This window comes from Gasterosteus aculeatus, chromosome 14 (genome assembly GCF_964276395.1).
Source record: "Gasterosteus aculeatus chromosome 14, fGasAcu3.hap1.1, whole genome shotgun sequence".
In the NCBI taxonomy this organism is placed as follows: Eukaryota; Metazoa; Chordata; class Actinopteri; order Perciformes; family Gasterosteidae; genus Gasterosteus; species Gasterosteus aculeatus.
Genome location: NC_135702.1, coordinates 3249508 through 3263928, shown reverse-complemented (window position 1 = coordinate 3263928; position 14421 = coordinate 3249508). Strand labels below are relative to the sequence as shown.

At 50.5% G+C, this 14421-nt stretch overlaps 1 protein-coding gene and 1 long non-coding RNA gene across 23 annotated transcripts in view; one reads left to right on the top strand and one right to left on the bottom strand.

The window, feature by feature from the left end:
• fnbp1b (formin binding protein 1b) overlaps positions 1-14421 on the bottom strand; it is a 31931-nt gene that overhangs the window by 16589 nt on the left and 921 nt on the right. For 12 of the 22 annotated variants that reach the window (XM_078088937.1, XM_078088939.1, XM_078088941.1 and 9 more), the window contains exons 1-3: positions 8227-8625; positions 3774-3889; positions 343-399 (exon numbers count right to left, since the gene is read on the bottom strand). In XM_078088937.1, coding sequence (XP_077945063.1) covers positions 343-399; positions 3774-3889; positions 8227-8373 — 320 coding nt within the window. In that variant the 5' untranslated portion in view covers positions 8374-8625. Of the gene's footprint in view, positions 1-342; positions 400-3773; positions 3890-4416; positions 4815-5223; positions 5647-8226; positions 8626-12042; positions 12192-14421 lie in introns of those variants that run through there. The other 10 variants (XM_078088943.1, XM_078088935.1, XM_078088936.1 and 7 more) reach the window with 4 other exon arrangements.
• Positions 12133-12771, top strand: LOC144388311 (uncharacterized). Its single transcript, XR_013452639.1, has 2 exons — positions 12133-12272; positions 12442-12771. It is a non-coding gene; the product is annotated as an uncharacterized LOC144388311 (long non-coding RNA).

Below are 14421 nucleotides of genomic sequence, written 5' to 3'. Positions count from 1 at the left end.
AGTTGGCTTAGCTTAGCTTAGCTTAGCTTTTTTCAAAACAACAATGTTCGACCTTATATTGTTTTTCTTTTTTTTGACTGCATTTTGAATTTTTAGAAATATTTTAATTAAAATATTTTTAAATGTCAAGGAACAGTGTCATATTTTTGGGGCATACCCAGCAGTTAGCTCACCTTAGCCTAACGACCAGAAACCGCGAGCCTGGCCATTTTCCTACAAAAGCCAACTGTACAACAAACATCCCGCCGCGGTTATACAGGTGCTCTTGTCACTTCTCAATCCGTCAGCGTTCCACAAATATTCTTTCAGTCTATTCCACGTGTGCAAGATCCTTTGACTTACTTGCTCTCATCCTCCTCCCGTGAGTTCTTCTTGGGTTGATACTTCTTTGATAAATTCCTGTGTGGACAAAGAGTTCAGACTCGTCAGACATTTCCTAGCGTATCTCTCCTAAGAGCCCAGTGTGCACCGTTATTATTACATTTCCCTGGCAAAGGATCCCCCAGTGCACCAGCAGAGTGCTTTCCGCTGCTTCCACTACATCCCCTTTCAGCTCGTCGGGGTCATGAATCATGCCCCCCAGGAGTATGTACTGTACGCACGCAGAGCCAGTCACCAGAAGCAAACATGCTTTACAACACACGGCCATTGTAGGCCCCGTTTTGAGTCAAGACGAGTGCAGCGTGAGGAGGAGGAATGAGATGCTGTGTAGAGATGGATGGGAATGCACGGCGTCTGTGCATTTATATTGATGGCATTGACTTATCCGGACTTATGGTTATAGCGTTCTTTCAATATCCTTCCCTACACCGTTGTGACGGGTTGACTGCTTACATCGTGTCACGTTCCTTTCGCTAACTGTTTGCATCATAACATGGGCTCTGCTCGGACGGATTTGGGTGCACATTGTGAGCTTATGCCTTCAGGATCCTTTGTCTAATTTAAGAGCACTGTTCTCCGTTTCAAAATGAACGAGCCAAGTATTGCACGAAAACAAAAATGCAGGCCGACACCTACAAGAAAAAAGCCATTCAAATCTTAAAAACACTGCAGAGGAAATTGAAATGTATTTCTGCAACTTTGTTGCATCTTATGTCTTTATCGGCACTTTTATCTGTGATAAAACAAAATGAGAATTTGGATCTTACTTATAACTTTTTATACAATCAAAGCTTTCAAATAAAATTTCAAAATATTTTTGGGCCTAACATTTTTGGGACTTTTTCTATCATCTTCATCATCACCTAATATTTGACTTTTTTCAAAACATTTTTCAATGTTTTTCATCATTTTTAGACTTTTTTTTTTTCTAAATATTTTTTGACCTAATATTTTGTTGCTTCTTTTTCCATGACGTTTTCAACCTAATATATTTAGATATTATTTAAAAGCACTTTTTGACCTGATCATTTACATTTTTTTTATCCAGAATATATTTTGAACCCTTCAAAAACAACAAAATGTTTAATATAAAAGTTCCATTTTAACCTCTGCATTTTAACCCATCCCGGGCAACAGGAGCTGTCTGTAAAGCGGCTGTGAGCATCTCGAGATTTACTGACTCACTCAAGGACTCCCGGCATGCGGACAGTCCGCGAATGAACCCCCCCCCCCCCCCCCCCCTCTCCTCCTGTGGTTAGAAATACTTCCCTAAATACCCTCTGTGCCACAATGAATGCACGATTTACAATCTGAATTTCGGCGTGATGAATGAAGTTTTAAAGTGTTCCACATGTAATGAATAATACACGTGTAAAAAAAAGATATGTGAAATGTGTGTCTCGCCGTGCCCCCCCCTCGCCTCTCCTCCCTGGTGGCTTTGCACTGTTGCCAGGCAGATCTCTCTCCCTGTCCTTCTCACCCCATATCTAATTATAGGGCTTTTTCGCGTCATATATATAATCGCCCGCATTAACATATCTAACAAACCTGCCAAAATAATGGTAGCAGCTCCATTAGGTAAATGAATTAACGTTTGTGTAAGTGTGTGTGTGTGTGTGTGTGTGTGTGTGTGTGTGTGTGTGTGTGTGCTGCTTCATACACTGTAACCCCAATAAAGACAGACCCCACCCCCACCTTCCCCTCACCCAGTCTCTTTGGTGAGCGGGACTTTATTCCCACTGTGTTATGGATTATGACCCGACTGGAATGTGGGGGAGGGGGGCATTAATGCATTGCCCTGCAATGACTAGACTGGAGCATTGTGTTTACATCCATGCAGGGGAAGAGGATTATTCATGGATTAGTGCAGGAGTGGAACAGGGTGGCGTAGCAGCCATCGATGCCGTTCAATTGGGGAGGCATGAAGGCTCTGTCATGTAGTTCAGGGCGGGCTTACTGTGAGTGACAGGCTGTGGCCGGACACGGTGTCAAATTTAGGAACTTCAAAACGAGCTGGCCGGCGGCCACAATGAAAGCTTCATCGCCAACCAGTGGGTGACGTCTATGATTGTAACGTAAGAATAAATCTACTGAATGCATTCTTTAGTCATCATGTGAACTCACAAGATACGGCCATGGAGCCAGACAACGTAACGTGTTAAAAACACAGGAAAACCTTATCGTTCACGGTATCCTGTCAGTACATACTAATTTCCTCAGTTCAGAGAGACAGTGTGTGTGTGTGCGTGCGTGCGTAGATAACAGTCAGTTTGACAGCGGGCCCTCTGTGTAAGCACACTGACTGAAAACATCCGCACCATCTGTGGAGGCTGAAGTTCTGTAAAGCTGACCGTACTATGCGGACCACACCATTTCTTAAAAACGGCGCTTTGATTTGTTCTGGATCAAACTAAGGACGAATGATGGTGCGTAAGCAACACGGTAAAAGGGGCGTAAATGCACCTAAACACTAAATAATGTTCTTACTAAGATGCAAATGAGTCGAAAGTAAGGTGCATAAATATGAGACGGTCTCATGCTGCATGCTGTGCTGTGGTGTTTGTGGGGGAGGGGGTGATGGGTGGTGTGGGGGGGGGGGGTGAATGCATGTAAACACAGACGGCTAGTCCTATTATCTCAGGCGGACTTAATTCTGTAAAAGCGGGTCCTCTGTGGAGGATCTGTTGCTATGTGAATACTAGATTGGTATTGGCCTGTCGCTATGTAAGAGGGGGGAGGAGGGGGGTCAGTCCTTTAAAGCATTAGACATATCCGGCCCGCTTTAAAGATGAGGATTGCGGATTTGCCGTGGCGGTTGGGGGGGGTTGAGGGGAGGGGGGGCATCTCCTACTGTGTCGGGATCCATGATGAGTTAAGAGATGGATCCTCTCAGTGCAGGACTGCTCCTCAACGACTGCACCATCGTGTGTGTGTGTGTGTGTGTGTGTGTGTGTAGGACTGGGGGGGGGGGTGGAGGCGGGCCGACAAGTTGTGGTTGGAGGGGGAAAAAAAAAATCTGGGTCAGACCTGGGGTTGATAATGCTGATATCTACTCGTCTCTATGGAAACACAAGCTCCGCCCCCATCCCCCCCACAACCTGACTTCCTCTTGCGTGGAGCAGAAGCCAGCAACAGCAGACAGTGAGACATGCACGAGCGAGCGAGCGAGAGAGAGACAGAGAGAGAGAGACAGAGAGGCGGATAGGAAAAGATGGAGGAGGAAACAGAAATCCCCTGTTTCTACATCGACATATGTATGATTAAAGCAATTATGCTTATTCATATTTTGCTGCTAAAGTAGTTTGTCCCGTAGGATAAATATCCCTAGAGAGGGAGGTCAGAGGTCACTGTCAATCTCTTGTCTTGGATCATAAATCAGCTCGAGAACTCACCTAATTTGTTTTGCATAGCTGGTTTCAATCTCCGACCTCTCCTTGACAAATTTGGTGTACTTCTCCACGTATTCGATCCCCCACTGTGTGTGCTTCTCCAAGTTGTCAAACTGATCCTGCAAGAAGAAGAAAACAAACTTCAAATACCAGGTAGAATGCAACGTGAAAATATCGAGTTGGCAGAAAGAAGTAGGAGAATATAAATATTGTCTCTGCGCCTCGAGCAGAGCAATGAGGCACACATGTGTCGGTGTTTATTCCAAACCACAGATCAGCCAGAAGCGACAAAAACATTCCAGGAGCCACCTTTCCCGGCCTGCGACGGACGCACGTTCATTTTAAGTTGCAGACTTTTCAAATGCGCTTTAAGTGTGACGGAGCGCAGCTCGTAAACAGACACCACCACCAACCACCAAACACAGCTGCTGGGCCTGAACTCATCATTCACTATCTGCTGGTGACCGAAGAAAAATGAGCCTCCAGTCGGCCGAGGTCCCGTCTCCAAATCCATCAAACACAGAACATTTGCATCTGCAATGGACACACACACACACACACACACACACACACACACACACACAGACAGCCACACGCTCATCAACGCAGGGTGACGTTTTTAAAGATGAACACTTAACCAAACAACCTTGGTGTGACTCCAACAGTCCCCCATCCTCTCCTCCACCATGTCTGTAGTCGCCCCGAGTCCAGCTAACGGCTCCTGCACGGCGACGCGAAGTGTGCGACGGTCCCCTGTTCTCTGAGCCGACGGCACACGACGCGCTCAGAGCGTCTCTGCACTCAGAGCGTTTCCATCTTGAAGTTCGCAGGAAGCGGTTGTGGTGATGAGCTGCTCTCGAACTCGAAGGTTCGGGTTTCTCGGGGGGGGGGGGGGGGGCCGAGTTTGTTCCTGGAATCTGAGCGTTCGGGACGGCGTCCCGTCGCAGCCCGGCGGGCGGCGTGTGTCGCGGATCGTGACGAGATCAGCTCGAGGCGGCTTTCTGAAGCGAACTGAACGACTCCCCAGTTCAAGCACTCAAGGACAACAATGGAGAGAGCACTTTGCACGCAGGGGGCGGGTGGTGGTGGTGGTGGTGGGGGGGGGGAGGTTTCCAGTCTGCATTGTAAAGCAGTTTCAATGAGCAATCAATCTGCAATAAGCCACTCACAGAGAAGAATGGCGAGATAAAGCCAAACAATACGGCATTTGATTCCGAATCACCTTTCTGACGCCCGTTCTACTTTATTCATCTATTTCCACTCACGCGCCGACCCGCTGACGTCTCACACTCACTCAAGTCATCGGACAGCATTACTTCATCATCGCCAACCATCCCTGGTGGAGAGCAGCCGACAATCAGCTCCAGGTCACTGCAGCCACATCATGCACATAACAACCTCCCCCCTCCTCCTCCTCCTCCTCCCTTCTCTCCACACACACAACTGTGATTACCCTTTTTTGCAGGGGCAACATCCTCTCCAGCGAGTCCCTGTTTGTAATGCTTTGCCTTTTGGAATATCCTGGAAAAAAAGCCATTAAACCCGTGTTCTTCTTCTTCTTCTCCTCTTCCTCCTCCTCCTCCCCCTCCAGCTCAACAAAAGGCTGAGGTTAGGTCAGCGAAGGCGTCCACGGGACCATTCCCAAGGTATCCGAAGCGCAGATAAGCGTCCGGGTTTTGGAACAATGTCCGCTGACTCTCCCCCCGCCGACTCCCGACTCGGGCGGGATGACAAAGAGACGGCGCGGTTGTAGCGAGCGGTTTCCCGGTAAGAGTTCTGGTCAGGAGCGAGAAATCCCAGAGAGGAGGAGGAGGAGGAGGAGGAGGAGGAGGAGGAGGAGAGGCTGCCTCACACACTCTCTGCATTCAGGCGGAATGCTCCATCAGGCGTGAGGTGGAATGGGTGGGATGGCAGAGGAGGAGGGGGGGCCGAAAGGAGGAGTGATATCAGGGGAGGTGGGATTACATGCGAGGGGGATTCATTTTAGGTGCTGCTGTAATGTCATGAACTCCAACTGCTGCCGTATTTCACATGTAATACCAATTGTTTGAGAAAAAAAAATAAAAGCTTATCACCCCGCTCATGAATCTCTGCTGACATCAGACCGGAATCAGGATGGAGGTAAAAATGGAAAAAGATTCTCCAGCGGCGAGAGAAAGAGCCACTTAATAATAAATGAAGGATCTGAGTGGGGAAACGCGTGAACGACAACAAAACATTGTTGTCATTACCGTAGACTCTCCCTGCCTCTTTGGATCGACCTCTCGCCAAATAAGACTTTTAAACCTTTGAGCCATGCGATTATTACTATTATTATTGTGGGTGATTTATGAACAGAACCCACAACCCGTTTTTTTACGGCCCCTTTTATCTCAAGACAAATAACAACGGTGTTATTTTCCCTCTGGAACTGGAGAGCACCTCCCGGAAGAAAGACTCAGCACGAACACGTGTATTTAAAAACATAAATCCTCTTTCCCGTTGCTGTTAGTCACGTGTGCACAACATGCGAGCTGAACAGCTACTGGCTGAACAGTTACAGGAACAATATTTAAACCTGTGGAGGCCTCCTGCTTCAACTCTGACTGCCGTTCTGTCATCTGCGACCTCTGACACCTGACCTTGTTCCTACGGGAGGGAATACGTGTGGGGCAGAAGGAGAGGCGGGGGGGGGGGGGTCCTGGAGGAAACGAAACCCGCCCCACTCTGCTTGTTTTTCCGGGACACAATAGTACATGAAAGGGCGATAAATGGAACAGCCAAATATTGTTTTATCGCCCAGGAAACGGGGAGAGCGGTTCGAGCCAGAGAACAAAAGGAGACGCAAACTAAATATATGCGAGAAAAAACAAACACGGGGCTCGTTTGGGGATCAGCCTTCTGATCTCCAACCCGTCCCAACCGCCGACGGAGATTATTGCGCCCTTTTCTCAACCAGAGCACGTTAGCAACCGATTCAGATGAAACCTCTGGTTTTCAGCCTCGCTGATTAGATTCTGAACACACTGAATGACGACTATTTGACACACGATCCCCCCCCCTTTACAAGATAATGAGATCAAGATGGATCCATTGTTGTGGGTTGCAAAGGAAGAGAGCAGCCGAGTGGGTGGAACCTTTTTACAAGGTCGGCGATAACGGGATTGTCTTTCCCTCTGAAGAAACGCCGCCCCCAGGGGCCACTTCCTGCTTTATTACGCGTCGCCACCTCTGCAGGGGTCGGCGTGCTGCTCCCATGATCACAGTGAAGATCGAGTGTGTGTGTGTGTGTGTGTGTACTAAGAACATCTAAGAACCCCTCAGTCCCATGAAGAGCAAGCGCCGCTGTGCTTTTCGTCTATTGGAACCACGATGGGGAGGACGAATGAACGAGTTTACTTCAGGATCCCCGACTGCTGACAAGCTAAAGCGTTTAGCGTCTGAGGCTTCCTGCCAATTCTTTCTTTATTCCGCATTTCGGACAAACGGCCCGATTGTTCCTGCGAAGCCAACACGCTGCCTCTGCGAAGGAAGCAACGCCGCAGAGAAGCCGCCACGTTGACCCAAAAGCTCTGTGCTTCCTACCGACCGCAGCAGGTGGGCGGCCGGGCCGCGAGGACAAATTATTTGCGGGAGATGCCGAACCTTCTTTCAAACACACACGGCGCTTTGTGCAAGAAAGCAGTGTGTGGGGGGGGAAGGGGGGAGGGGGGGGGCAATGTGAGGAAAAAAAGGGCTCGTGACCGACGCTTCGAGTAATGGAGAGCTGTTTCTGGTCGGGGATGTCGAAGGTTCACCAGGGTGTGTCGGCCCTTTAAATGACCACTGAACACACCGATGCTCAGGATCAGTCATCGCCGGCCTGATGGGGAGCAAGGGGGGGGGGGGGGGGGGTATAAATCCCAAATTATTCGATGAGGGAACAAAACAAACACATGTGACCACGGGGGAAGTGGTCCTGTGGCCTGCTGAATACCAGCAGCTGTTTGGGGGGGGGGGGGTGGCGAGGGGGGGGTTGGGTGACCTTATGTGTAAGAGGGCTTGTTTGCATGCCGTGTGGATATTAATAGAAACGGACGCCTCCGCTGCGTGTTGGCGCACGCACACGTGTGTCATGCTTACATGTCCATAAAGCATTTCTTCCCCTGCGCCTGTTTGTGCACATAGCCCCCCCCCCCTCTCCTGTCTTCCACCCCGGCTGTTACTTAATCCCTCCACCAACGTCCATGTCTCCGGCGAGAAACAGTTCCGTGTACACGGGGGGCCGGTTTCTTCATTTTAATGAAAGAGGAAATTGCGTTTGTGACTGGAAGTGGAGGGGGGGGGGGGGCAGGGGGGGGGGTCTTCTCATTCATGGACAAAAATAGATAAACGTTTTACTACAGAATTTCAGAATTAGGTTCTGGCTTTTCTTCTAAAGTCCTACAAGCTGTCGCCCGGACGAAGCTCTTTTCTCAAAGAGAACCGGCTCACTTACGCCGCTCGTCGTCTTCATCTGCATCAGCAACTGCAGATACTCCTCGTACGCGCTCGCCGGCTCTTCCTTCGGCTCCTCCGTTTCCTCCGCTTTCGAGGAGCGGACGCTCTCCAGGAAAACAAAAAACTCGCTTTTTCGCCGCAGCATGGTCTAAGTCAAAGTCAGACGGGTTAAAACAAAAAAAAAGAGAGAGAAGACGGAGCTCCGGACGGAAGTTAATCCATCTCGGAGGAGCAAAAAGCACCAGAGAGGAACGCGGCTCGCTCACGTCGGGGTACTTAGAAGAAGATGCGGTACATGTCGAGCACGCTGGTGATCCAAGAGGAGATGCTCATCGGCGGGGTGACGGGAGGAGGGCAACAGGAATGTTGTACGCGGCGCACAAGTCGATGAAGTGACATTGTCATTAATCTGATTACTACACCTCCCTCCCAACCACCCGAACCAGCCAATGGGACGCGGCGCTCCCGTGGATTATTCCCGCTGAGCCAGCAAACACACGTTAGCCATTGTTCCCCCTGAGCTGTGTTTGTTCCTTTTTGGGGGGGGCGGTAAAGCTCTTTAAATCTTATACAACACATTCTCTGGAATTACGGAAAACGTCCGAAACTAGACACTTCCAAAGCGAGCGGCGTCGCATGGAGCAGAACATGACGGCTGCAGCAAAATGAGAAATGAATCCGTATCGGTACGACCTGGTGTGTGTACCCGCCAATACGATCTCATCGCTAATGCATTGGTATCCATGACAAGTAGCAAAGACGTTGCATCTACATCACGATCAGAGCAGGACGGCTGGAAAACATTTATCCAGAGCAGGCCTGTGCCATCGATTGCTATCGAACCAACGCGCGTTGTTTGTTTACACGCATGTTTGTTTGTTTACTCAACATTTTGGCCGTCACGAGAACAAGCACAGCTGGTCTTTCTGCCATGATGGTACACGTTGCGGAGAGGAGGGTGCAGGCGGACCTCCAAGTTGTGTTTAAAGCACAATAATTACAGAGAATATGATTACTGTACTTCCTTGCTTTAACATGTCAGCGGAGGAATAACCCGGTCTGACGTGTAGAAGTCTGCTGGCAGGCACGGCAGAACATACATCGTGTGGTTTGCACTCGGAACCCGACTCGCGTGACTCGCTCACGTGTTCCGCTCAGAAATAGATGTTCTTTTTTGGCTGTCAGCGTCGGGTTCATCGCACAGAAAAGATCCGTGGGGTTATTCCGGATTACTGCAGAATAAAACGTTTATAAAGGGACCCGCTATGTTCTGCGAGGCTTCACTGAAACCCGTTGTCTCGCGGTGGTTAAAACGCGATGCTATAAACAAACTACGGCCTCTCGCTGCCACACGTGCGCTGGAGGCCGGCTGCTGTTCAGTCGTCTCATTTAGCCCCCCCCCCCCCCCCGTCGGCAAGCGTCTTCTTAATTAAGAAAAGCACTCTGGTACTGACGTGCACTTTTATTATGTTCTCTCAGGCTTTGTGTCAACCGCAAACCTCATTTCAGCATCTGACCAAAAAGTGACTGAAAGAAACTTCAGACCAGGGGAAGCAGCGATGCAAAAACGCTCGTTCTTACTAGCGTGAGCTATTTGAGCTCCTTATATATCCTTTATTCTATGCAGGATGAAGGTCAACACTTAAACCTGTTTATTTATTCTTTTTTATTCTTTTTATTTTTGCACACAAATGCTGGAATATTCTGCAAGGCCTCAGTGAGCTGCTTTCACTGTCCCGCCAAAGTTTCCCGCAGATACCTACTCGACGTCTGATGAGCGCTCTGCGTGCGCGACAGCTGCACACGCGCGCTAACGCGCAGCGCGAGCCAGCTCCTCCTCGGGGAGACGTGGCGAGCGCCCTGCTGCTGAACGGACGCGACAACTCGCCGGACGGTGCGATGCCTGTCATTTCCAACGCCATGCACTGCCAAAAAGCATTTAGTGGCACATTCGACCTCTCTGTCCGGCCTCATTGACGTCGATAAATGTCCACAGCGTCCCGCTAAATGCCCGACGTTAAATAACGCCAAAATGAAAGAACGATAATTCCAATTCCAAGCACAATGGGAGAGAATTAACGTGCCACAATGACGTACTATTACTACCGCGAAGCGTCCTTCGGCTTCGACAAGGCCTCCGAATAATCACCAAAATGTGGGTTTAATTCACAGGAGAAGCGTGAGCTGGAAGAACTGAGCGTAACACACGATGGCGTCCATTAACATCAGCCACTTGAAAGGCCAAAGAGGAAAAAGTGAGCGGCTAATTCTAGGCGTGGAAGCTGTAATAATATCGATGACCGTGAGAAGACATTCTTAGGGAGAACACATGGCTGCTCTCCAACATTCAGCAAACCCGCCGCGCCCACCGCGCCTCACCGAACATCCCGATAACGAAAGAGCCCAGGCGGAGAGGTGGGATGTAACACAGCGAAGCGTCTTCACCACGTGTCCGAACACACACACACACGAGCTGTGCGGTCACATGCATGTGCTTTGGGGATAACGAACACAGGCCGCAGAAACACTCCAGAGGTGAACGTTTCGTATTAGTTGCTTTGTGCAGGTAGATGCGTGACAATTCGTCATACGTGACTTCCGGCGTGTTTTTTTTGCCCTCCAAGCCAAACACTTGCAGCGTGTTGCAGTGATTAGCGCAGCGCTGCAGGGCTCAGGTGGCGTCACGCCGCGGCGGCGGCGGCATAATGGCCACTGTTACAGCAGATTAGAGGCCGGCTTCAAAAACAACACCACAGGCCCTGACTGCAGATTAGAGCCCCCCCACCCCCCCCCGCCGGTGGGTGGCGGGAAGGACTGAGTCACCTGTTCACGGACGACGCGAGAAAACGAATCAGACCCCCATGCGGCGTTTTAGGGGCGCGGAAGGACGTGGGGAACGTCAAGGAAGGACATCTCAGCGTGCGTTACAGTGTGAGCGTGCAGAGGAAGCGGAGGAAATGCCCGTCACAGCTTCCTGGAGATGTCATCAGATATGCAAAGTACTTCACAGTCAGCGTGTACCTTCATTCGTCAGAATGCCTCCGTCCCACCACTGTGTTCCATTCTCTCCCCCTCCCCCCCCACGGTGCAGCCCAACACACTGACCGCTACACGGTGCGGATCCATTCATCACTGTTTTACTGTCACGGTGCTTCTTCAAAGAAAAGGGCTCAGGAGGCTCGGCCTGGTTTCACTGAGTCAGCAGGTGGGTGGCGGTGGGTAAAAGATTCAGTGTGGGGGGGGGGGGTGGATTGTCTGTAACACCTCCCCCCCTCGTTCCCCCCCACTGACTTCAGCACCGGGACAGAAGGAGACAAACTAGCTCGGGTTTCAGCCGTGGAAGTGCACTGGATGTCAAGGGAACGGCAGCGGGGGGGGGGGAGCCGGGGGGGACTGAGCCAAGATGAGATACAAAAGCAGCGAGCACTGAGGAAATCTCAGTCTTGCCCCAAGCTGTTACAAACTTATATTACACAACCCCCCCCCCCCCCCCCCCCCCCCCGCCCCAAAAAAAACAACACACGGTCATGAGGTCTGCGCCCCCGCCGGCAAAGTCTGGAGCACCTTTAACGACACGAGAGAGTGGCGCTGGGAAAGGCCTCTCCACACAATCCCACTTTCCCTTCTTTGGTTGCATGGGGGGGTAAAAGGGGGGGGGGGGGCAGCGGACAGAAGCGTGCCGACAATTACAAACACCTCTCGAGCCGTCTCCCACGGCAACGCGACAACACACACACTCACCGCTTCGCACAAAGCAACGCGCTATATTTGTAACAATGAAACGGGGGGGGGCGCCGGGGGCCGTTCGACTCACCCGGAGCTGCTGCTCTCTCAGCGGCGTTGACGCCCTGTCCATGTCCTTGCCTCGCCTGAGACACCCTGTTCGTCCCGCGGACAGAGACGACTTAGACGGCTCATGCGACGGCGAGAAAAGTCACAGTTCCCGAAGGAAGCGCGCCAGAGAAGTGAAACACTCCCGACGTGTCATAGTGAAAAGGTGCAGTAGTCGCTTCGCCAAAGGCCGGCGAGACCCAACGTTAGAGGGTACAGTACTGCTGATATCATGTGTGTGTGTGTGTGTGTGTGTGTGTGTGTGTGTGTGTGTGTGGTGTCCAGTCTGTTAGCTCTCGATGAAGAGCGATTATTTCAAGTGCGATGCCTCTATTGTTAGTTATGAAACTGTCGTTTATACATTTCATTTATTTTTCTCCAGCCCCGTGTTCCACTGAGACAAAGTCACACGCTGCACCACATCTTCGCACCTCCTTCCTCGGTTTGTGTTTGCACAAAGGCGGTTTCCAGGGTTCTTAAATGTGCACGTATGTGACGAAGATCTGTCTCTCTCTCTGTCTTCACCCTCTTCCGTTACATTTCATCACCCGACCCCGCGAGGTCTGGCACCCTCGTTATTCGCAAGAACTCGAGGAAGAAGGACTTCACGGCTGAAGTCTTCCTCAAGCAGCTCTTCGGCCCGTTGGCACGAATGTCTAAAGCGACCCGAGCCGTCCCCCCCAGCTGGAACGCAGTTTCAACGCCATGCGTCTCGGCCCGTGAGCCAGCGGCGGCCTGTTGGCGCTGACTCAACCAGCAGGTGGGTGAGCGGTTGAGAACCGCTTCCTTCTAGCCCCGCTCGCCTGTGACCTCACTTCCTGAAACACGGTTGAGTTTCCTGTTTACGGCGAGGATCAGCAGGAGGAGAGCGATGGATGTGCTGAGGCCTTCGTCCATCATGTTGCAACATCTCTAGCTGGACTAAAAAGTCCCAGCAATCAAATATATGAAATTAGTTTTTTTTAGCATATCTTTGTTTGTTTTTGCAATCAATTAAAACACACAAGATTTTCAAGATGTCATCTTGGACTGTGGATAATTTCAATGAACGTCTCTTACATCTTTTTTGACATTTCAGCGACCAAATCTATTCGGGGGGAGCCCATGATCAGCAGAGTAACTGATAAAGTTGTCGGTTGAAGCCCCACAAATAGCTCCAAGGTAACTTCTGGTTTGGCGCGTTGTGTGAATCCTTCCAGCAGGAGGACTGCCGGGTTCTGCCGGGTTCCGCCTGCTGCACAGAGTAAAACCAGGGGAACAAGTGTGTGGGTACGTTTCAGCCCACTACGGAGGGGGGGGGGGGGGTGGTCGAAAAAGCAAAGCATCTGGTTGTAATACATAATTCTCCGTTTAAAAAAAACCTGTTCAAATGTTTTCCAGACTTAAGGTGCACATGAAAGCAAGTCTGCACGCTGTGTTCGCTTTGCACGACTACCTGCACCGGCGCTGTTTCTCGGTCAAGCATCGCAGAAGTCAAGTTTAAAAAAAATACATCCCTGGGAGGGAGAAAGAATGTGGAGCACTTGGGGGGGGGGGGGGGGTTTCTCTGTGAACTTTGGACCAGGTAAATTACTGGAGAATTTAAGGGGGGGAGGGCCTGCCCCTCCTCCTTTTCTTAGAAAGGAGAGGACACCCATGACTTAACCATCTGCAGACCCTTCTGGTAGTGAGAAGAAGTAGAGAATGTAGCTCATAGCGTTGACGCAACACTGCAGTTTCATCAGAGGAACAAAGAGGAAGCGCTCCCCTCCGCGGCCCTGCGACATGGTGCTGAAGTTCCGGCCTCGGTTCAACTCGATAACCCGACTTCCCGCAGGTTTCACGCGTAAACTCCCCGTCGCGACTTGCAAGCACGTTTTGCACGCACACTTTGAGACGCGCCGTTCCTTCCGGTCTGTCAGCACACGGCGATGACAGCTCTGACTGCGGATCCCGTCCACAACAACACAAAGAGCCGATGGAATAACAGGAATTCCTCTCGCCGCAGCTGCTTATTATTGGGTTATAAAAACTGGTTCCACACGAGTCCTGTAATCTTCATTATTACCATGCACCCCCCCCCCCCCCACCCACGCGTGTATCTGTCTGAATAAGGGGATAAACCTCGGGGTGGATTTGGGGCTGCACCGGGACGTGAGAAGTTAAGCAATAGTACATTTCAGGAAAAGAGTGACATCGTTGTGCAGGAATTTATCGTAGGATGGTCAGTGGGAGGGTCTGCTTAGTCTCTGTTGTTGCTCACGGAGATGAACAGAATCTCACATTCGAGTAGAAGGGCAAGCAGGTCCTTATTATTATTATTATTATTATTATCTGAGACAACTCGTGCTCAGATAATAACCGACCTGACATTTCCTGCAGT